The sequence below is a fragment of the Protobothrops mucrosquamatus genome, unplaced genomic scaffold (assembly GCF_001527695.2).
Source record: "Protobothrops mucrosquamatus isolate PMUCROS unplaced genomic scaffold, P.Mucros_1.0 scaffold2359, whole genome shotgun sequence".
Classification (NCBI taxonomy): domain Eukaryota; kingdom Metazoa; phylum Chordata; class Lepidosauria; order Squamata; family Viperidae; genus Protobothrops; species Protobothrops mucrosquamatus.
Genome location: NW_015388437.1, coordinates 41,115 through 63,548, shown reverse-complemented (window position 1 = coordinate 63,548; position 22,434 = coordinate 41,115). Strand labels below are relative to the sequence as shown.

Below are 22,434 nucleotides of genomic sequence, written 5' to 3'. Positions count from 1 at the left end.
GTCACTAATCAATCGTATTTTAGTCAATATAAAAACAACTGCTAAATCCTTTTTTTTGCAAAACAATCTTTCTTGGCTGCAGCCTAACAGTGTAATTTTCTCAATAGTATTTTATCTTATAATCCTAATATTGGCCATGCAGAAGAAGGAGAAGATGCTGGATACTATTGTGTGATACTGTTAGCTCAATAACAAAGGGAATAAATAGAAAATTCCCATAAATTTGTTGAAGATAGCCTGCAGTTGAAAGGAAAGATTCTATTTCAGCTTAGCCAAGGCACAGGTGAATCCCTCCAAATTTGTAACTCGGGTCCGACACATATCAAGGAATGTAATGAGATTCTGAAAGCTGCCCTGATGAACATCGATACATAATGTTTCTATTCCACTGATAACACTTGTTCTGTTACAGACATTGCTCAAGGACAAAAGCCATAGAATTATTTGACACCTAAGATCATTGTTGATTTGAAATTTCTTCCCTTCTTTAAAAGGGAAAGATGAATTTAAAGTATTTCTCTCTATGCAAACTCATGTGTATAATTATGATGCTCCATAATGCCTTATCCCAAGGCCTGGAAGAACAACCAATTTTTTTTTAGTAATTTCCTAAATGTCATACAGGTGGGAGCTAGGTGAATCTCTGGAGAGAATATTCCAGAGGGCAGGAGCTGCAACATAATAAATCTTGCACCATATATAAAGCATAATTAATAGAAAGTTGTCTTTTTTGCCTTATACCATACCATTAAATATTTTTGGCTAATGATATTGCTGAAGTCTTTTTTTAAATTTTTTAAATGTTTTTATTTATTTTTATTTTATTCTAATGTGAACTGCCTAGAATCTTTTGATTTGAATTAGAAATGAAATATATAACACAAGAACCCTTCTGGTCACACAAATGGAATTCTCTTCACTTTTTTTTATTCCAGCCCCTCCAGCATTTGCTTTGGAGTATCCCCAATTTATCCACAGAAAATTATAAATTTTGTAGTTGCAAACATATATTTTTAATTATATTCAAGACTCCATTAGAGCTAATGATGGATTTTGCAACTACATGATTTAAATAACTTCTGCATTATTTTTTTTAACACAGAATAGTTATGAATTCAAATAACACCTTTATTAGAGAATCAGAGATAACTATTATATTCTGCTTTTCAGAACAGAAATATACAGCATATACTGTAACATAAAATGTATTGATAAGACATCATGATAAACACTATCAAAATATTAAAAGTTATACAAGCCATCTTGTTACAGGTATAAGTACAATGGTTTTATAATTCTGCACAAAAAACTGAAATATCTACTATATTTTTAAATATGTTTTTAAACTTCTCTCCACAGAATTCTCCAAAGCTCCTATGCCCTAAAGACAGGACTCTGGATACTGATGCAATCTATAGTGTGGTAGATAATGCTGAACACTTTATATACATAGCTGTTATGGACTATCTGCCTATTGTTAATATAATAAATGAGACAAGGTGAGTAGACACCAGAAATATTCATTATGTATTGTTATATTAATATAAATATATTTTCTGAGAACAGCATTTCGTAAGAACTCTCTTTTCCAGTTTAGCACATTCAGAAGCTTATGTTGTAGAGCAATTAAAATGTTAGGACTAAGATAGAGGAGAACTAATTTCAAACCTTCCCTCAAGCATTCAAATTGGAATGCTTACTTCACAGTTTTTTGCAAGAATAGAATGAAAGAACATCTCCTTATGTATTCCCTGGGATTCCTAGGGGAAATACAAGATATAAATCTAACAAATAAATAATATATCCAAATAGTACTTGGACTTCTGTTTCCAGAATTCCTATGGTACTTGTTGGCTGGAAACTGTGGAGGGTGTAAGTCCCACCAAAACTAAAAGGGAGCAAACCTGCAAAGATAGGTTTAAAGATTTTGCAGATTTTGTCGAGCATGTCTGAGATTCAGCCACTAATCCTGCAAATGCATTTTCTTTCTTTGCAGTTTTATAGCTAGTATATTTCATTATTTTGTTAAGCAATAAATTGTGTACTATCAAAAATGTAGTTTATTTCCTAATTTTCCAACTTCATGTTTATTTTTAATACATCCTTTATTCAGATTAGTTATCACACATTATGTTTTCAATGGGAAAATATATAACTTGATTTCTTAATATAACCTGTCAATTAGAAGTGACTTCTAGCAGGACCACTGTTTTCTTATGTACACATAAAATCCTAAGGAAAAAGCAATCTAACCTGCCCCCCATAGCCCCAAGTCAGTATAACCACGAGAAGTTCTATTTTTTCTATGCAAGAAAAAGTAAAGAAACTACACCACAACTCTCAATTCTAAAAGTCCTAATAAATGTGATAAGATGCTGTTCGGCTTGACCCGTTGACTAATACTATTCAAAATTGTGAGTGAAAAAAGATTAAAAATACCATATCATATTACCAGACTGATCACAGAAAGTTCTCCTACAACACTCTATTTTAACTAACACAATATTTACAGACCTGAATCATTATCACCTTCCTAACTCTACCTTTCTCCATTCTTGGACTTCTACTTCATTGTCTAGCCCAGGGTCTTCAAACTTGGCCCTTTTATGACTTGTGGACTTCAACTCCCAGAATTCCTTAGCAAGCGTGCCTGGCTGAGGAATTCTGGGAGTTGAAGTCCACAAGTCATAAAAGGGCCAAGTTTGAAGATCCCTGGTCTAGCCATACAGTTTGACCTTGATGAAGGTCCTACATAAGGTAAGAGCTACCTATTTCTTGGCTTTCGGGAATTTCAATGTGAGAAATTGTATGAGAGTCATGGTACTTCAGAATTCCTTGGTTAGAGTTTTGTTTTTGTTTTTACATCACAAATCCTGGCTTTTCATTTAAAAAAAATGAATAACATAGGTTGCTTTTTTTTTATAGGTACTGGCCTTTTTTGGATGGAAAGATCAGAGAAGCACTGATTCTACGTAATATTAAAGTGCGACTCCTTATAAGTTTCTCCAAAGAAACAAATCCCCTCACTTTTAACTTTATTTCATCTCTTAAAGCAATTTGCACTGACGTTTCTGACTGTAGTTTAAAAGTTGTAAGTATTCCTCGTGTTGTTTGTTTACATAGCTAAAACAATATTCTAGTACATTTCTTCAGCAATCATGTTGAATCTCAGTCATATGAATTCCAATGTAAATCCACAGCAAAATAAAACATGGTCTTCTTTCCTCTTAATAATGGAAAGCTAGGGTCATTATTTCAAGTTTCCTTATCGTTCTCACTGCCCATTCTCTGCTCAAATTGTGTTTGGTTCTCCTCTTGCCAGTTAAGCATGGTTGCGGTTTTGGTATATGTTGATTCTTTGATTCTATGAATCTTTCATAATTTTCTTCATAATATGAGTGCAGAAGCCTTCTCAGAATGTTGTTTTCTCTTCACCTAAAATTCAAAGAGTTGTTCAAATGTATTGTTCAGTAATATGATTCCTCTTCTCCTATAGCAAAGTCCTAAAAAGAACTATTGTAACTTTTCCCCCCTTGAGTACAGTACAGCTTTCTCTTTTATTTTAAACAGGAAGGCTTTGATTCTTTTTAAATTAATTTAAACTATAAACTATAGTTATGTCCAGTCTCAGACAAACTGGGTTAGGTTTTCAATGTAATTTAGGAAAAATATTTGTGGTTTAGGAAATTGCTTACTTCTCTAATCCATAATAATAATAATGATAATGATAATGATAATTATAATGATGATGATGACGATGATAATAATAATAATAATAATAATAATAATAATAATAATAATAATAATAATAATAATAATAATAATAATAATAATAAAGTTGGAAGGGACCTTGGAAGTCATCTAGTCCAGCCCCCTGCTCAGGCAGGAAACCCTATACCATTACAGACAAATGGCTGTCCAGTCTCTTCTTAAAAACGTCTAGTGTTGGAGCATTTACTACTTCAGGAGGCAGGTTGTTCCACTGATTAATTGTTCTAATTGTCAGGAAGTTTCTCCTTAGTTCTAGATTGCTTCTCTCCTTGATTAGTTTCCATCTGTTGCTTCTTGTCCTGCCTTCAGGCTCTTTGGAGAATAGCTTCACTCCCTCTTCTTTGTGGCAGCCCCTGAGATATTGGAATACTGCTATCATGTCACCCCTAGTCCTTCTCTTCATTAAACTAGACATACCCAATTCCAGCAACCATTCCTTATATGTTTTAGCCTCCAGTCCCCTAATCATCTTTGTTGCTCTTCTCTGTACTCTTTCTAGAGTCTCAACATATTTTTTACATCGTGGTGACCAAAACTGGATGCAATATTCCAAGTGTGGTCTTACCAAGGCATTGTAAAATGGTATTAATACTTCACGTGATCTTGATTCTATCCCTCTGTTAATGCAGCCTAGCACTGTGTTGGCTTTTTTGGCAGCTGCAGCACACTGCTAGCTCATATTTAAGTGATTGTCCACTAGGACTCCAAGATCTCTCTCACAGTTACTACTATTGAGCAAGATACCACCTATACTATACCTGCACATTTGGTTTTTCTTGCCTAAATGTAGAACCTTACTAATAATAACAATAAACGGTAAGTAACTGAAAATCTTCCAGTCTCTTATTTTAGGCTGTATCAAAGTAATAGTGGGGAATTAGGGTATCGGTTTGAGAACATGCTACTTACTGTTTTTTTGAATTACTTACTGTTTACATGATTACAACTAGCAATAAAGTATCAAGATTTGAAAATCAACTTTTCTATTAATGTGGAAATTTTGCAAAATACAATCAAAACCTCTTTAAATTTCGGTTATTTCATAATATTTTTATAGATTTTATTTTCACTTTTCCAAATTTGATAGATCGCCATTTTTAAATTTAAAGTTCCTTCAGCAATGTGGGGACTAGCTATCTCTAAGTGAGTTTTTCTCATTTAATACAGAAATTCTTTGATCTTGAATCAGAAGGTGCATGCTTTATTAAGGAGCCAAAAAACTCTTCTCTTCTCAAGCTAAATCGCAATAAATATGTGGTGACTGATAGAGCTGCTTATATTGGTAAGTAAAGAATTGAATGAGCCAGTTCCAGTCTGATTATTTATATACTGTTTGTAGCTTTGAATCTAGAATAACTGATTAAGTATAAAGCATCTGAACAATAAAAACCTAATTTATATAATATATATATATATATATACAATCTTGTTTTATTAGTAAGCATTACATTTGAAAAAATTAGCATGTGACATAACCTATTTACGTATGAATCTGAGATTGTCATGGAGAAAGTAAATTCAATCTGCCTCTATATTAAATATAAACTATCAAAAGTGTTCAGCCTGAAGTTTAATTAAGAAAAAAAATGTTTTCCAATTGTTACATAATTTTGATTGTCCTTTCATTTACCTTATAGGTAATTTTGACTGGGTTGGGACCTATTTTAATCAGAATGCTGGAGCTGGTCTTGTCATCAACCATGCAGACACAGGGAACAAAACCAGCATAATTAAACAACTTAAAGCTGTGTTTGAAAGGGACTGGTATTCACATTATGCTAAAAGTTCAACAGCAAAGATCTCAAACTGCCTAATCTACAAACACAGCAAAGCTGCAGCCAATAAGTCTGCCATAAGCAATATGAACTGATGCCTCTTTTACTGTTCAGCATCACAGCCAAGGGAGAAATAGAGTAGGACTGATGCTGACTTCCACTTTCTTATTTATGGACAATAGACTTTTTTAAAATAAAAAAACTTTATAGTAAAAAAGCACACTTACATAAAATGTTCTTTAAACTATATTCTGTATACTGTATTATTTACAAATGCTAGATTTGTTACTGCTGACAATGAATGTCTTTTCGGCTTTGCTATTGATTTGGACATATTCATATTTAAAAGCATGCTCGATTTCTTAGTTTGAAAGTTATTTCTACCTCTCTCTACTATATAGTAAAATGTATATACAAAGTAAGTTTGATTATGGAAAAAAATTCTTAAAAGAGTTGATAGTAAGTGCAGATTTCCATCAATTCCACAATTTAAGTACATATAAACCCTTTATTGTATAAATAGTATATTCCCAGTTTAAGATACTGATTGTCTACCTGAATTCATAATACTGTGTCCATCCCAGATATATTTAAATGACCTATTATTACTTGAACCTCTAAAACAAAATTGTAAAGGGAATTGTTCTAATCAACCATAACCATTAGCTTCTGCCAGTCATACACTAATCTACTTTGATTTTCTGGGGGAAAATGAAATTATGCCTTAAGCACTACAAAATACATTTTAATTTTTTTTGAAAAAAATATGAGACATTAATAGGTTGCATGTAACTTTGTTACCTGCCATATTGAAGTAAAAATGTTTGTCTCTGCGTAAAATCGTTTCTGCAGGTCTAAAGCTCACATTTATTATGTGAAGAAATGGGGCATAATCCACTAGGACAGTGTTTCTCAACCTCGGCAACTTTAAAAATTCTCCAGCCACTGCACTAGGGATTTAGAGGCAATTCACACCTTTTTTCCTTTCCAGGCAGCCCACAATGGAGGATGAGCATTCATGCACATGTCCTTCCTCATTTCCCATATAACTCACTAAGCAACCTCTGATCTCCTACAGAAGGACAGGATCATTCTGATGAACACCATGGAAACCCTCTTGATGTCAGCAATTATGATGCAAATGAATGGTGATATGAGGTTTACTCAACCTTCTGATAAGATACTGAGAGATCTTAAAATGAAGTTAAAAGTTAACAATGATTTTGGTGGTTGTTGATGGTTGAATACCATGTTAGCAGAAAAGGGCTTTATTTTAAAAAATATGGTGAGCTCTTCTATTATTTAAGATGTCTATCCTTACTGTTCATGCAGAAATAATTGTTCCCAGTTTAACATTTTTCAGATAAATATTCTTAGACTAACTTTTCTAACATCTAAATGACTTTGTGTATTGTTCGTTTATTTTTTTTAAAAAGCCAACTATAACAATAATGTCAGTTGAGTACTTATTAAATAAACATAAATCCTCATAGATTTCTAAAGCTTACAAGATAGTCTGTAGAATTTCTGATTATAAAGTGAATTTAATTTTAAATTCTTAGATTTTGAGAAAAAGAAGCAGACTGATTAACATAACAAAAGCATTTCTTGTAGGCAAATGTAATATTTCACATTCAAACTACTTACTCTGTATCAGCAAGCCTATCATTAGTATTTAAAATATTTATAAAATAAATTCCTACTAAACTAAAATTAATCCATAAGTTTCCCTTACAAAGTGAACATCCAGGAAAAATATGGCAGCCTTATACCATAGTTCTAGAGCAATGTTTATATATATACAATTGTTTTTAAGTTGTTTTTAAGTTATAACAGCCAGGCTGTTGTGATAGGTTGGAAAAGTTGCTCAGAAGCTGTATTTTCATGTCAAGTTCTGGGCCTATAAATTGTTAAAGTAGCCATTTGTCAATAACTCATCAGTTCCATTTTCAGAAGTCACATGCATATTCTTTTGCTATAGATATAAGCTTCCAAATTTCAGCTTGCTCAATATTGAAGGCAAAGTATTCAGCATCGATAAATTAAATTACTTTCTTCTGGCTGAGCAGGAAAGTTTGATTTGTTTGAAATGGAAAGTGAAGGCACCAGTTTTCAGAGCTAGTTGATATGATACATGATAAGGATTGCAATGACGCTGGAAGTAGATGAACGGAACCCCAAAAACTTCAAGACTATCCATACAGTCTCTCCATATCAGTCAGAAGTAAACTGACTAGAATTGCACTGTAAAGCTTTCTTTTAAACTGATTTCCTAAGTTTATTTACTGCAGATATATTCTCCTCCTTTTGTCTATCACATCCATTATTTTAGTCTAGAATTTTTGTGTTCTAATGATGCTGAACTTCTTCTAGCAATCTATAATTTCTGATAGAGGACAATATTTGTAGCTCAGGGTTGAAATGATCAGCCCTTGGCGCTCTCTGAGGTTGACTGTTTTCTTCCAGACATTTCATTACACAAACTAGGTAACATCATCAGTGCACTGATGATGTTACCTAGTTTGGGTAATGAATCATCTGCAAGAAAACAACCAAGCTCAGAGAGCGCCAAGGGCCCCTCAGTCTGTGATTTACCTATAGAAAAGCCCGTAACAATATATAATTCAATCATAGCTTTTACAGTTTATGGAAACAAGAGAGGTGTTCATGCAGAAAATGTGCTTTGTTTCCTGCACAGAACATCATGATTTACAAGAACATTGTGATTTGCAAGTTTTGTCATGGCTGCCTAATTTATTTATTTATTTGTTTACATACAGTATCTGGTATAACAATGTTTTCCATAAATCTGGAACCCAAAGCACCTTTGGATTATACAGACAGCATGTGAGATTTTCAGGCTTCAAAAGTCAGGGAGGACAGCTAGATTCAGAAAAACTCTTAACTTTTTGTTGCCATTAACTGATCATTGGAGGGAAGAGTCAGGTTCTTTAAATGTTTATCCAGTGGTGGGATTCAAATATGTGAACAACCGGTTCTCTGTGTGGATGCCGCTTCCGGAAGTCCATTCTGGGCCTGGGCAACAAAAAATTAGCTACCAGTTCTGCCGAACTGTTGCAAATTGGCTGAATCCCACCACTGTGTTTACCCCCAAAAAGAAAATGCATCTTGTGGGCTGGTGGCATCCCCTTCCTATTCCTGCAAAAAAAAAAAAAAAAAGATTGTGATCTCTGTATGAAAGAAAGATAGACATAACACTTGTGAGAAACATTATCTCCTTGCTGGCTGCCATCCATGCTAAATTCAAATTCCTCGGCAAATAATTCTTTGATACTTGAAGTGCTATAGAAAATCTGCCATAACCTTCAAACCAACTTCAAAAGCTTTGCAGCAGAATACACCGCTAACTGCATCACAGAAATATACGGTTGGAAGGGAATTTGGAAGTCATCTAGTCTAGCACCTTCCAGAAGCCTCAGATTTTCCATCAGATGGCTCTTTTTAAACACTTCTGTGCAGTCAACAGTGCACAAGAGGATAAAATGCATACTTATGTATGAGAGAATTCATAATGCAGAGGATACATGGATGGATAAACAGTGATACAACCCCCTCCCAGCCAAACACTACAAAAGCTAGCCAACCACATTGAATCTCTGATTTTTGAATTCATGCAAAATTCTTTTTTTAAAAAATCCAAAGACAGAGTCAAACCAAAGCAAACTGTTTGTCTAAAACAGGGGTAGTCAACCTTGGCTCTTTTATGACTCGTGGACTTCAATTCCCAGAATTCCTGAGCCAGCTTAGCTGGCTCAGGAATTCTGGGAGTTGAAGTCCACGAGTCATAAAAGAGCCAAGGTTGACTACCCCTGGTCTAAAACTTCAGGAAAAAACAATGACTAAACTACATTGATGATAATTTGCTGTGTTTAGCTGTTGTGGAGCTATTAGAGTGCCTTGCGAATCACAATTACAGTCACTGATTTCCTACAGAAAGACTTCCTGAATCTCCATCAAGAAAACAAACTTAAGGGTCCTGGTGTTGGGACAGATGGAGCTCAACATGGCTTTGGTAAAGCACCTGCTTCCTCTTCACATTCCTTCATCTTCAGTCCCTAATAGAGGGGAATGTGCTGGCTGTTTGAAATGTCAACTCCATCCTATCTGTAGCTATTGTGGGGAAAGAGTTCCTCCTCTAGCAACTCTCCCCTGATCTTGCCCATCATAGTACCAAGTGGAAGGTACCACTGCTGGTTCGGTAGGCAAGGTACCAAAACCCAGTTTCCTCACTGGCTTTTGATACCCCCCCCCCACTTTTGGCTTGGCTCACCTTTTGACCAGCCTTGCTTTCTCATCCATGGTTTATTCAGTGGGTTTTTAATAGGGGGATGTTTCTTCTCTTCCTAGACTCATTATTCTAGACCAGGGGTAATCAATCTTGCGAGTCATAAAAGAGCCAAGGTTGACTACCCCTATTCTAGACTAAATTGGCTCATTCATTTTGTATAAAATTACCACGATGAGCATTTTTTTTTCTATTCTGGCCTTTAGAAAAGCATTTCTTTCCTGAGGCCTGGCTATAAAGTAATAATCTCACCAAAAACGGTCTTACAATGAACCTCACATCTTCATATTCTATTTTTATGATTAACCAAGAAAAATATTAAGAGCCTTCAGGTCAATATATAATAAGCATATTTGCTGCTGCATACCAAGTCGTTGATTTAGGCATAAATTGTTTGGTTATTGCTTTGACTTTTTAGTTAACTCCAAATGTACTCAGACAGATTGAATAACTCCTTGAAAGATTGTACAATTAATTGCACTGATTTCTCCATCTCAAACTTACAGGTATGAGACAATAATTCCTCACTTTAATTTGACAGAATCCTTGATCTAAACTTCATAAAATAAGGTTCTATTTCATCCCTTTTTATCCTTTTTAATAATTTTTCTTTAGCCATTGTCATGAAAATATCATCTTTGTGAAGGCTACTTTTCAGAATATTTAATATACAGCTTTTAACTTATTTCATTCAAAACCTAATCTTACTTAATTCTTGTATATTATTTATATTAGATTTACTTTGAACTTTCAACATTTTACTTTATTTATTTATTTATTTATTTATTTCCTGCCTTTATTATTTTTATTAATAACTCAAGGTGGTGAACACATACCTACCCTTTCGTAACTTCAAAATTCATTATCATTATAATTAAAGAAAATATGTTTTGACTAATATGAGCAAACCAACTCCCCCAAAGTGGCCCATGTCATAAATTTGCAACAGTACGATTTTGTTCTTTTCTTTTTTAATACCTCCATTTCTTTGGCCATAAAAGATACATCTGTTAATATGATAGGTAAATAGGGAAGCAAATTATTATTTGTGATGTTTCACATATGATCTAGATCAGGGGTGTCAAACTGCTGGCCTGCAGGCCGGATGCATCATCCGGAAACCGCGCCCACCCCATTGCCACCAATGGGAAAACCGTCCCGATATGTTGCGTAACGTCATGTGATGTCGCGAGTTTGACATGTCTGATCTAGATCATTTTTGCTTATTCATTTACTGTTATAATTTTTAATATCAATTCTACCTCAGCAAGAGATACCTTTCATAGTTGAATAATTATCACATTAACATGGGATTTAAAGAACAGGTTGATATGGATGTTGCATTTTATTATCCAATAAATAATGGATTCCACTATCAACATGCTTTCAATGGGGTGCTAAATTAGAAAATAATGCCTGGGGACCCCTTGCTTAGGGCTTTGAACTTTATAACTTAGGAAATCCTCATGCCATCTTTTTAGAGGCAAATAAATCCACTTTTTGCAGTGGTCAGAATCACTATTTGAAAACAATAGAAACAGAATTTAGAAGTGGCAGGAATAGAGCCATATGTTTGTGTGATACCTTCTGTTGTCAAAGAGTAGAGAAGTCTAAATTCTTTAAAAATCACATGGCTATTTGTCACCAAGGTTGAAGGATCATGAGCCATCAGGAGTGTCAAACTGCCGGCCCGTGGGCTGGATGCATCATGGCAAAACTGTGCCCACCCCATTGCTGGCAATAGAAAAAAAGTTGTGATACATTGCGACACGTCATGTGACATTGCGAGTTTTACACCTCTGGTCTAGAGTGTTACAGGAATTCTCACATAGAGGGAAAAATATGGAAAATAAATAATTTACCCAAATACTTTATCCCTAGATTCACATTCCTTTATATGAACTGTTTATCAGAGGAAAAGGACAGTTCTGCTTCAATACTTTAGTTACTTGAGATAAGCCTTACCAATTTCCCAAACAAGAGTTCCTTGCATTGCTTAGACCTGCTATGGTCTTGTGTTTTCTAGTGCACCTGTGGGAAATGTAATTTTCAAAAAACAAGTTGCTACAAACTATATCTACCTTGTATTTGAGCAATGCGCTTTAATTTCCAAAGGCTGAACACAAGGCAATTGCTGCATGCTTATATAATTCAGTTTTATGATATGACTTTGATGAATGCCTATGCATTGTAACTGCTTTATTACAACAATATTCAATGTTTTATACTCATTTTTTTAAAACAAGTATATACTGCATGATTCCATAATTGTTCTGTTGTCTGCATAAAATACAAGCAACTAAGCAATATGTGATGTTAAGAATATAATTACAGTAGTTAACTTCAATCCATTATAACATCTAGATATCACAAGACATTAGAGACAGATGGGAAACAATGTAATAGGAAGCCCATTTCAGCAGATAGCGTGCTTGCTTATACATGAGTCAGTAATCAGTATGTGTTTGTTACTCCATGTACATATGGAGTTAGAGGCCTTAGCAAATCCTGGACAACACTTGCATAATTCAATAGGGCTTTGAATAAATTAGTGTTGGCAGAATCATAAGGGTAATTATAAAATTATGGGATTTTTAAAATAACCCCAAATATAGTGCAATTCTTTTTTTTTTTTTAAGATATGCTGGTGGAAGTCCATTTTGTTTTTTAAAAAAGGAAATGTATAAAGCCAGCATTCCCCAAGTTAGTGCCCTGCAAATATATTAGGATTCAGATTGTGCAAGGGTGGTCTTGTTAGGACCCTGAATTGTAGTTCAAATCTGTCCTGGGAACTATATATTTGAGGACATGCAGGGCATGATGGCTATTTTACTTGGCATTATAAACAGTATGTGTTAAACAATATGATAAACATTAAACAGAAATACATACTAGAACATTTGCTAAAATTATTTTATTTCATTGTGTTGCAAAAACGTAATCCCAAACCAAGGTAGGCTTTCTATGGCGAGGAACTCTTGAAAATATTAAGCATTTAAAGACATTCTGTAGGATCCAAACTATTGTTTAGGTTGATCATTAATTTGGCTTTTCTGTCACTGAACAGCAGCCTTAGGAACAATGCCTGGCTGTGAAGTGGGCCATTGTTTAGAGCAACATTCCCTATTTTGGAGCTTTCCAAGTGTCTTTGAGAACTCCTACCATCTCATTTAATATTGTAAGCCCCCTAGAGATAACTTGTAGTAAGATGGGCAACCAATAAATTGGACAGATAAATAAATAAATCTCCAGCACAATCCAAATGGGTTAGGAGTGAAGAGAGGGATAATTCAACTTGTCTGGGGCAAATCACATGTGGAAAACTGATTTACAGTGTTACTAAATGTAACCAAAGATAAAATACTTGATCATTTGTTTGAACCTAAATGGGAATACCAAAGGGATGGATTCATATAGAAATCTCTTTTTATCATATTTCATATTTAAAAATCATTAATTTAAGTCACCAGAAAATTAGAATTCATGTTTGAAAGAAACTTCATGTTATATTTATAATGCTAATTATAAGTTATACTTATAGTGTATACCAAATTGTCAATTATATAACACTAATGAAATTATTGTATAATGCATTAATTTAAAGCTGTGCAAATATTACTTTTTAATGTAATTGTTATTAGTTTTTCTCATAACTTTGTTATATAGAAATTCCTGATATTGCACAGAATGTATTTCACATAGCATGTTTGATCCGTTGTTTTATTTTTCAGTACAAATTTTCAGGCTAAGCCGACTAACTTTTTATTTCACAGAAATAAAAGCAACATGTTTCACTATATCTCAATGCCCTTTCTGTCATTGCCAACGTCTTGCAGTGTTACAACTGAATCTTATCAGACACTATGCAGAGCTACTGTTAAAAGACATCATGTTTTGCACTATAAAATAAAGAAGCAAGGATTAGAACACTGGGGGAGGGAGTAAAACTGAGGAAAGAGTTGTTTTTGTTACTGATTTATATATCTTTTTTTGTCAGAAGTACAAATGACTTACATGAAAAATTTTGCTGGTGCTGCATATTCGTTGCACTCCTGAGGCTTCTTCACAGTGGTGAATTTGATTATATTTTTAAATGACTTGTAGCTGTTCTATGCATCTTCCTAATATTGGTATCATGCATTAATTTTATTTTCTGTAAATGAAGTGTTCATGAAAAAAAAATCCAGTGAATGAAAAGAATGGTTCCCATCTTGCATGACCTACAAGTTGGATGACATGCCTTCCTATGGTATGGGAAGAATAAAATACATAGATACTTTCAAAACCACTATATAAGAAACACACTTCTTCTAGAATGGGAAAAGGTAAAAGTGAAAATTTACATGAAAATATCTGGATGGCTTTCAACAATGGAAGTGTTTGTTCACCAACCTAATTAATTATGAGAAAATTGTGACTTATAAAGACATTTTGAATATTGAAGGGAAACTAAAATCTAGACAAGAACTGGAAGAACAAGGCATTGATCTACCATGGTGGCCACACCTGCACATTCAAGCGAAATATGAAAAAGATGCTAAAACATCTGGATTGTATAAAGAACAGACAGAATTTGACCAGATACTATTGACATCAGATGAAAAATTGATTAAGAAACTGTATAAGTATATGTTAAGTTTAAAGATGGAAGAGGAAAAAGTTAAAGAAACAATGATAATATGGGCAAAAACATTCGTAATAATGGAGTTAGAAAAGTGGCAAAGCCTTTGGGAAAGAAACTCTAAAATAACAAAGGCAATGACAGGTTTTCTTACAAAGAAAACCTATATAAAATGTTTTACAGATGGCACTTAACACCTATGAGGTTAGCAAAAACATTCAAAAATATGTCTAGCAATTGTTGGAAATGTAGACAAAAACCAGGCACATACTATCATCTTTGGTGGACATGCCCTAAAGCCAAAAGATTTTGGTCAAGAGAGAGAAAATGATAAAAAAAAACATGTAGATTTTAAGCCAGAATTATTTTTGTTAGGTATAATTGTAAGAAATTATGAGAAAGAATGGTTCCCATATTTTACAAATCATTGAACTTAAAGTTTTATTTCTGATCTGTTACCTCTGTGATATTGAAGCAAGAGTAAACTTCAACTCCTAGTAATTTCACCTGTACAGCCAATGCTTAGCAATACCATTCAACAAAATCATGCAGATCACAAACTTCCTCCTTACTATGTGGCCTTCTTTCCCATTAATAAAAAAAGTTCAGCTGGGGACCTCCAACAAAATTTTATCCAAAATGGAGGTAATAAACACATCCACACCTGCTCATTTGGAGAATCTGGAGAAATAAATCTCATAAGGGAAATATGGAAAGCCAGTAGAAGGAGAATGAAATTATGGAAAAGATTGCAATTGGTTTATGTTTTATTGAGCTTTTGAAAAGTATTCCTTCGAATTGTACTTTTACAATTTTCTCCAAAAAGATAACTGAGATATTTTAATCACCCACTCCATACAGCTGGATTTTAATTAATACCATTTACTGCATGTTTCTACAGAATTTAGCATTATTTGGCTTCCTTTGGTGTTTATACTTAAAGTAATTGCAATCAAAAGTATGAAGTCTTCTTTCTTTCTTTCTTTCTTTCTTTCTTTCTTTCTTTCTTTCTTTCTTTCTTTCTTTCTTTCTTTCTTTCTTTTTTGTAAAAAATAACCCTCTCTGGTAAAAGTGTTTCAAGCAATTAACCCATAAGAGTGATATAATTGTCTTTTCAAGTCATGTTTACCTGTATTCATAAGCCCCAAGATGATTGGTGCAAAATCATGAAGGAAATAAGGGACTGTCTTTGTCATCATACTGTATAGTGCTATCTTATTGCACAAGTTTGCAGAAAAGTCAGCCCAGCTCAGTGAAATCTATTTTGAAGTAAGTGTGAATAGAACAGCAGCTTTAATCTTTTCAAGATCAAATGCAGTAGCATTAGATAGATCTGTCACTTTCTTCTTTTCTGCTCACTTGTTTGAACTTCCAATGACAGGCTGACTCCCAGACAATAAGCAAGGCATTCTTTCCTGAGCCAATGGAACAACTACAGAACATTGTTTTAGACCTTGAACTGTACAGCATGCTTGGGACTCCCTGTCAGGTGCTATATCTATGGTATACAACTAGCACTTTTTGCTATTTCGGCAGTTCTTGATAGAAGAATGTAGAACAAAAGGAAAAAAAGTCATTTTGAACAGGCAATTTTGCATTTTAATTTCACTTCAATAATGGCATCATATGACTGTTGAAAAAACATAGAATTGTTTCTGCTGGTTTGAGATTAAATGCATTTACTTAGGACTAGGCACTTATATAAAATGAGATGTTTAAAAATACATTATGCCTGGTTAGTTATCCTCAACAATTAGTTATTAAAACAGGAACAAAGAGATGTTCTGGTGAAAAGGATTATTGTAAATCCACTGGGCTCAACACAGCCATGCACGCAACACACATTCTTGTCACTTCTTATTTTCTAGGTAAAAACCTTGGGTTATGGGGCCATGAGATTTGTCTGAAATGGTATAATGCCTGAGCAGGGGGGGCTGGACTAGAACAGCGGTCCCCAATATTACCAACTTGAAGGCCTGGCCCGGCGCTGGGAGGGGGAATGTGTGAGTGGCAGGCGCACAGGTGCACAGCTCCATTGGTACAAACAGCACGCATCTGCACCCTCCAGTCACATGAAGGGAGCTTTGAGTGCGAATAGAGGGTGCTTGCATGTGAAGCCCCACTTGCATGAACGGAGGGTGCTTGAGTAGAGGACGCTTGTGCTTGTGCACGAAACTCCATTTGTGTGAGAGGAGGGCGCTCGTGCGTGAAGCTCCATTTGCATGAATAGAGCTTCACACAGGCGCACAAGTGCCCTCTGTATGCATGAATGGAGCTTCACATGCACGTGCTTGCCCATCTCTCCTGCAATCCGGTTTTAAACAGGCCGCAGCCCGGTAGTGGGCCATGGGCCAAGGGTTGGGGACCCCTGGACTAGAAGACTTCCATGGTCCCTTCCAACTCTGTTATTCTATTATTCTGAGAGTTAGCCCTAATTTTGTCACTCTTTGGGACAGAAAATATTACAAAAGCCTCCCTATTAAAATAATATGGCCAGGCAAAAAAAATATATAGTCAAGACTCAAGAGCTAGAAAAATCTAAATATGCCTTAGATATGATAGCTATTTTCTATTATATCGGGAATATTTCATAGATTCCTAAAGAAGAACTGATAGGATCCCCAGGGTCAAATCATAGAAAGCTATTGCTAATCAGTCTCAGGCAAAGAAATAATTTTCACAGATGCTTAAGAGATATAATATTGGGTATCTCTTATATTTCAGAGGAAATCACATTCTGGAGCCAAGGAGATGTTCATAAGAAAAACAGCCCAATGGCATCAGAGCTCAGCACACCCATAAGACCCTTCCTTGATGATACCTGTGATTGTCCAAATCTATCACAACCAAGGTACAGATAAACTATCCTTGTTCAGAGTTGTTCAAGATCTATATCGTAAGCAGAACGCTAAACCTGGTCTGGCAGCCAACACACTTGCTTCAGCAGGCATAATTCATATTGTCTAGAGTAGGATTCAAGGCTCCCACTTTTAAAAATCTAAACCAGGGGTCCTCAACCTTGGCAACTTTCAGACTTGTGGACTTTATATCCCAGAATTCCTCAGCCAGCTTTGCTGGCTGAGGAATTCTTGGAGTTGAAGTCCACAAGTCTTAAAGTTGCCAAGGTTGAGGACCCCTGATCTAAACCATCTCCTAGAAAGTTAAAGTCCAGGTTAGGGATTTTTGCATTGCTGTTTATAAATCTCAACCCAACAATCAAAGCTGTTGTCTCTCATTCATTCTATAATTTTAAGTATGTGTTACACAAAGGAGCATTTATTTAGGTCATCTCAAACATATTGTTGGTTTCTCTTTAAAGTTTATACATTTTGTTTTCCCTTTCCACATATATGCTGAAGGCAATTTTGAAATTTTAAACCAGTCATAAGGTAAATAAAATAAAATAAATAAATAAGATACATAAAATAAAATGAATAAAAAGCATCACATATTTTCTTGTGAATTCTTGTTACCAGCTCCCCATTTTTTTCATGATCCTATTTTTAATCAGTAGCAAATCTGCTAGCTAATTCATTAATATACTTATAATGCATCATTTTAGTGTACTTATCTTCTAGGTAAGGTCTGATATTTGTAGTTAAACTGTTTTTCAGATGTGCTGGCACAGATCATCTAAATTTTGAGTAAAAATCTTTGAACACTGAATATAGCAATGGAAAATAGTAAAAAAAAGAAAAAGATGCATACTAATAGAACACACTAAATGTGAGTTGTGTGAGTTGTGTCATTTCTGGCACATCTAGTAATGTGAATAGCAAAGTCCAAACTGCAACTTTAAACCCAAAGGCTTCTATTATTTTTAATACCATGTGTGTTCTACTATCTTGCAACCTTATCTGGGCAAGCTGAAAGGGAAATTGAAATAGTGGAGTGTCAGGATGATTTCTTAATCACCAAGATCTCCATCAATACAGGCTGACTCACTATGTATAAGCTTTCAACTATAAAATTTAACTTCATTCATTAACTGTGTTTAATATGCCTCTTCTACTGGCTTACAGGTTTATAGCATAAATATGCTTATGGTATACATTTTAAAATGCAATAAAAAATAAAACCAGGGGACTATAAAATGCAGCACACAATGCAGCGTAAGATACATGGGGAAAGGAAACCATTGCAATGCCCAATACATTTGAAAGATGCTAGAGGAATCTCACAGGAATTCCCTTATTCCATATCATATCAGGAATGGTGTTAATAGGACTCCAAGAAAGATCTTAATGAAAATTTTGATACAGCTTAAGGTGAACCTCAGAATTCAAGTCCGATTGCATTTTTGTGTTAAAATTAGAAAGAAAATTTTCTCTGGTTCTAGTCCTAGATAGAAGTTAGAGGAGGAGGGAAAAAAACTAATAAAAAATGAAATCTTCTACAGATTTCATTTTTTTAAAGTTTATTTTTGTCGGTGCTGAAATGCGTACACACCTAGCAATGCACTTTGGCTCATTGTTGAAAATACACCTGAGAAGGATTCTTCTCCTTCAATCCCTCTCTCAGTGAATTTGTCTCAGTTGCTTCTCTTCTCTGAGATTGTTTGGTCTCTAGCAAAAGAAAAAAGAAAAGAAAATCTCTCTTTTTTTTTTACTTTGCCAAATACTTAGTGACCACTGCAACAGATTCCAGTAAGCACTCCAAGGGTGACACTACTCGCTAAGAAAAATATTCTTGTTAAATCTTTATAACTGTCACTTTCAGATTCAAGGCATAGTCTCCCACCCATTATATGTACATGTAGACTTCAAGTTATGACTGCTCGCTCAGGGATTGTTCAAAGTTACAACAGATCTCACTGTCATAAGGCTACAATAAACGTCAGGCTTGATGTCAATGCTGCTAACCTTGGATGTTCTTGCTTTGACAACATACGAAGATGCAGCCTTTTTCTTTCTTATGCTTTACTCTTAGAATTAGATGAGGCTGGGGGAGGAGGCAGAATGTGGTGGGAGTTAGTTAGACATAACAATATTGTACTAGTGTGTGAATTCAGAGCTTGAAATAAGAGATGATAAGAATTGGCGGTAGCAGAACAGGAGGGAAAGTCTGTATTTCAAACTAATTGGAGAATGTGATTTATGACTGTTAATTGAAGGAGGGGATTGTGCTTTGATACTATGTGCTCAGGGGAGGGGAATCCAGTTTTTGGCTTCAACTATGTTAGTGCCGAAGCTATGCTACTCCCCTAAAGATTCTTTAAGGTAAACAATGCCTTGAAGTTCTTTGAAGAGTTTCATCTGTTGGAACCATGACATTCTGACACTGTGCCAGTTTGCTGGCCAGAGATGATCTGCACTCTGGCGGTTCGAGCCTAGCTCTGAGAGATAGAGCGAGCTCCTGTCGCTCACACCCTGGCTCTTGCCCACCCAGCAGTTCAAAACCATGCAGTATCATAAGCAGATAAATGTGTACCATTTTGATGGGGAAAACCTAGCTGTGTTTGTTTGGGGGGATAGCGGAAGCTGGTGCTGGATCTGGCCGAACGCGAGGCATAGTGTGACATGAGGTGAAGTGAGGTGAGACCGGTGCAGGAGCCTACAGATCCAGCAACCCAAGTGCCACTAATTAATCAATGTAAAGCTAATTTGCTCCCTGTGGTGCATCAAGGATAGGCATACAAGTGCCAATCAATATGAACTAGCAGTCTAGGCTGTCAGGACTGTATTGTGTATCTAGCATGTGTAGATTTCCCTGACATTGTATGCTATACTCTAAACAAACAAACAAACAAACAAACAAATAAATAAATAAATAAATAAATAAATAATCCACATTCAGAACTATAATACCCACCCATTCTCACAGTCACATGATCACATTTTGGGCACTTTGCAATCAGCCCACATTTACGGCTGTCTGCAGCATCCTGCAGTCCCATTTCTGCATTTAACAATATATTTTTTTGCTGAAATTAGCATTTATTTCCAGTTAAGCAATTTTGACTTTTGGGAGCCTCAACACTCGAAGCTGCAGCCTACTGTCAACAGAAAAAAATAGACTATATTCTTCCTTCTTCTTCTTTTCCCCAAACTGAAGAGAGGAAACTCATACGCGGTCATAGCATGCAACTGTCATAATAAAACTAATTTGGCATTTAGGCCTTAAGTATCGGTCTTTAAATATTTAGTATGCTTGGTTCTCCTTACCTTTCTGTGTTTTGCTAAATATGGATCCCAGTAAATGAACTGGGAATTAGAATTCTAATGGGAGGGTTATTCAACTTTCCCCCTTGAGATTTGTACATTAATAGATTTCAATCCTAAATTCATTTAGTGTACTTTTGATGAGCATCTATATACTATTAGGCAAAGGCCAAATCATGTTTTCGCTGAGGTCCTGCTCTGACACCAGAGATAACCAGATAGTTTCATCATATGAAGTGATCCACATTTATTTGACTGAAAATCACCCCCCGCCTACATACCTTTCCTCCACTAAGCATCTACAGTGTAAAAAGCAAGCCTCTTTCTGACCATCTTTCAAGTACACTGCAGCATTAATTAGGCCGTTTCCCTTACCATCTTCCTATGTGGGGCCCTTGGTGCTCTCCGAGCTTACTTGTTTTGTTGCGGGCATTTCATTATCCAAACTAGGTAAGATCATCAGTGCTCCATTATTGATGATCTTACCTATTTTGGGTAATGAAACATTTTCAAGAAAACAACTAAACTCGGAGAGCACCAAGAGCCCCTCATTTCAACCACCATTTAGCATCAAGAACAGCTCATACTTCTTCCACCAAAAGTGGGTAGGGGATTTTTAATTGGGACTACCAGACTTATGCTTCAGAAATCTGGATGACTTATAGAGGGCTGTATTTCTTTGCCACCCTCCAGATTTCCACAGCCAGATCCTGCAGTGTTTTCTTTTCAAAATGTGTTATCTACCAGTACCAAGCTCGCAAATGCATATTGCCTAATAAACCTCTGAAACAGTACAAAAATTGTAGCCAAACTGCAGTACTATTAAAATAACAAAATGTTCCCTTTATTAAAAAAAAAAAAGATACAGTAGGTAAGGTATGAAAATTGCCATAAAAGTACAGAAATTATTCTGCTTCCTTTAATTTCAGTATGCATCATTCCTTGGCATTCATTTGCAGAAGATTAAAAAAGGAGAGGAATAGCTTCAGCATTTTAATGAAATTAATTTTTTTTAAATAACCCTGAAGAGTTCAAGAGCTGTTATTTCAATCTCAGTCTAAGAGTGCTAAGTTGGCAGAGACGGATGTGCTCAGCCGTGTTGCTCATAACCATTGCTGTAGGGATTCTTTCCAAAGTGTTGGCCATCTTCAAAGTTTAGGTTTGCAGTGAGCTCACTCTGGCTTGGTCTCCCAGATGCATTAATTAGTATTTCAGTCCTGTTGCCAATTATGGAACTGTTCGCATCTCTGTGTTAAGCACTGCATACATGTCAGGAGCTGTCAGCTTCTCTGAAGTCTTCTGAGGTGTGTTAGTTAACAGCTTTAGTGATCAATTTACCCACTGGGCATACTTTGGACAAAGTTTAAACTAAGAACTTATCTTCCTGACATTGCACACAGCTGCACAGCACCTGGCTGACATTTCATTTAGTTGTTAATCCTTCTTGCAAATGTGATGTTGGGAGGGGACCTGGTTTATGCCACAATAAATTGATTAGCCTTTAATATGCCTCCTGAGATGACTGGGTCTTTGTTTTTTCCAATAAACTAACATGTTTAACTTCCTCTTCTATACATTGTCACAGGCAGACAACAGCTGATAATCATAAATAAAAATGTATCCATGATGAGCAAAACTGTATATCTGTTTTTAATTCTCATAGGGGCTTATTAAAAACAATTTATCTTTCCAAACCAATAACCTCCCTCCCCTTTCTAGTTACATTATGCCAACCTCCTTAATTACAAGACCTGCAATTAGTGTTGGGAAGGCTTTGCTATGTAAATATGCATATTTATT

The 22,434-nt window shown here is 35.2% G+C and overlaps 1 protein-coding gene across 1 annotated transcript in view; it reads left to right on the top strand.

The window, feature by feature from the left end:
* Window positions 1-5,641, top strand: part of PLD5 (phospholipase D family member 5) — a 33,417-nt gene extending 27,776 nt beyond the window's left edge. Inside the window, exons 6-9 of the mRNA XM_015824804.2 lie at window positions 1,360-1,499; window positions 2,926-3,091; window positions 4,939-5,053; window positions 5,409-5,641. Of these exons, the coding sequence (XP_015680290.1) occupies window positions 1,360-1,499; window positions 2,926-3,091; window positions 4,939-5,053; window positions 5,409-5,641 (654 nt within the window). The remainder of the gene's footprint in view (window positions 1-1,359; window positions 1,500-2,925; window positions 3,092-4,938; window positions 5,054-5,408) is intronic.
* The last annotated feature ends 16,793 nt before the right edge of the window (window positions 5,642-22,434 follow it).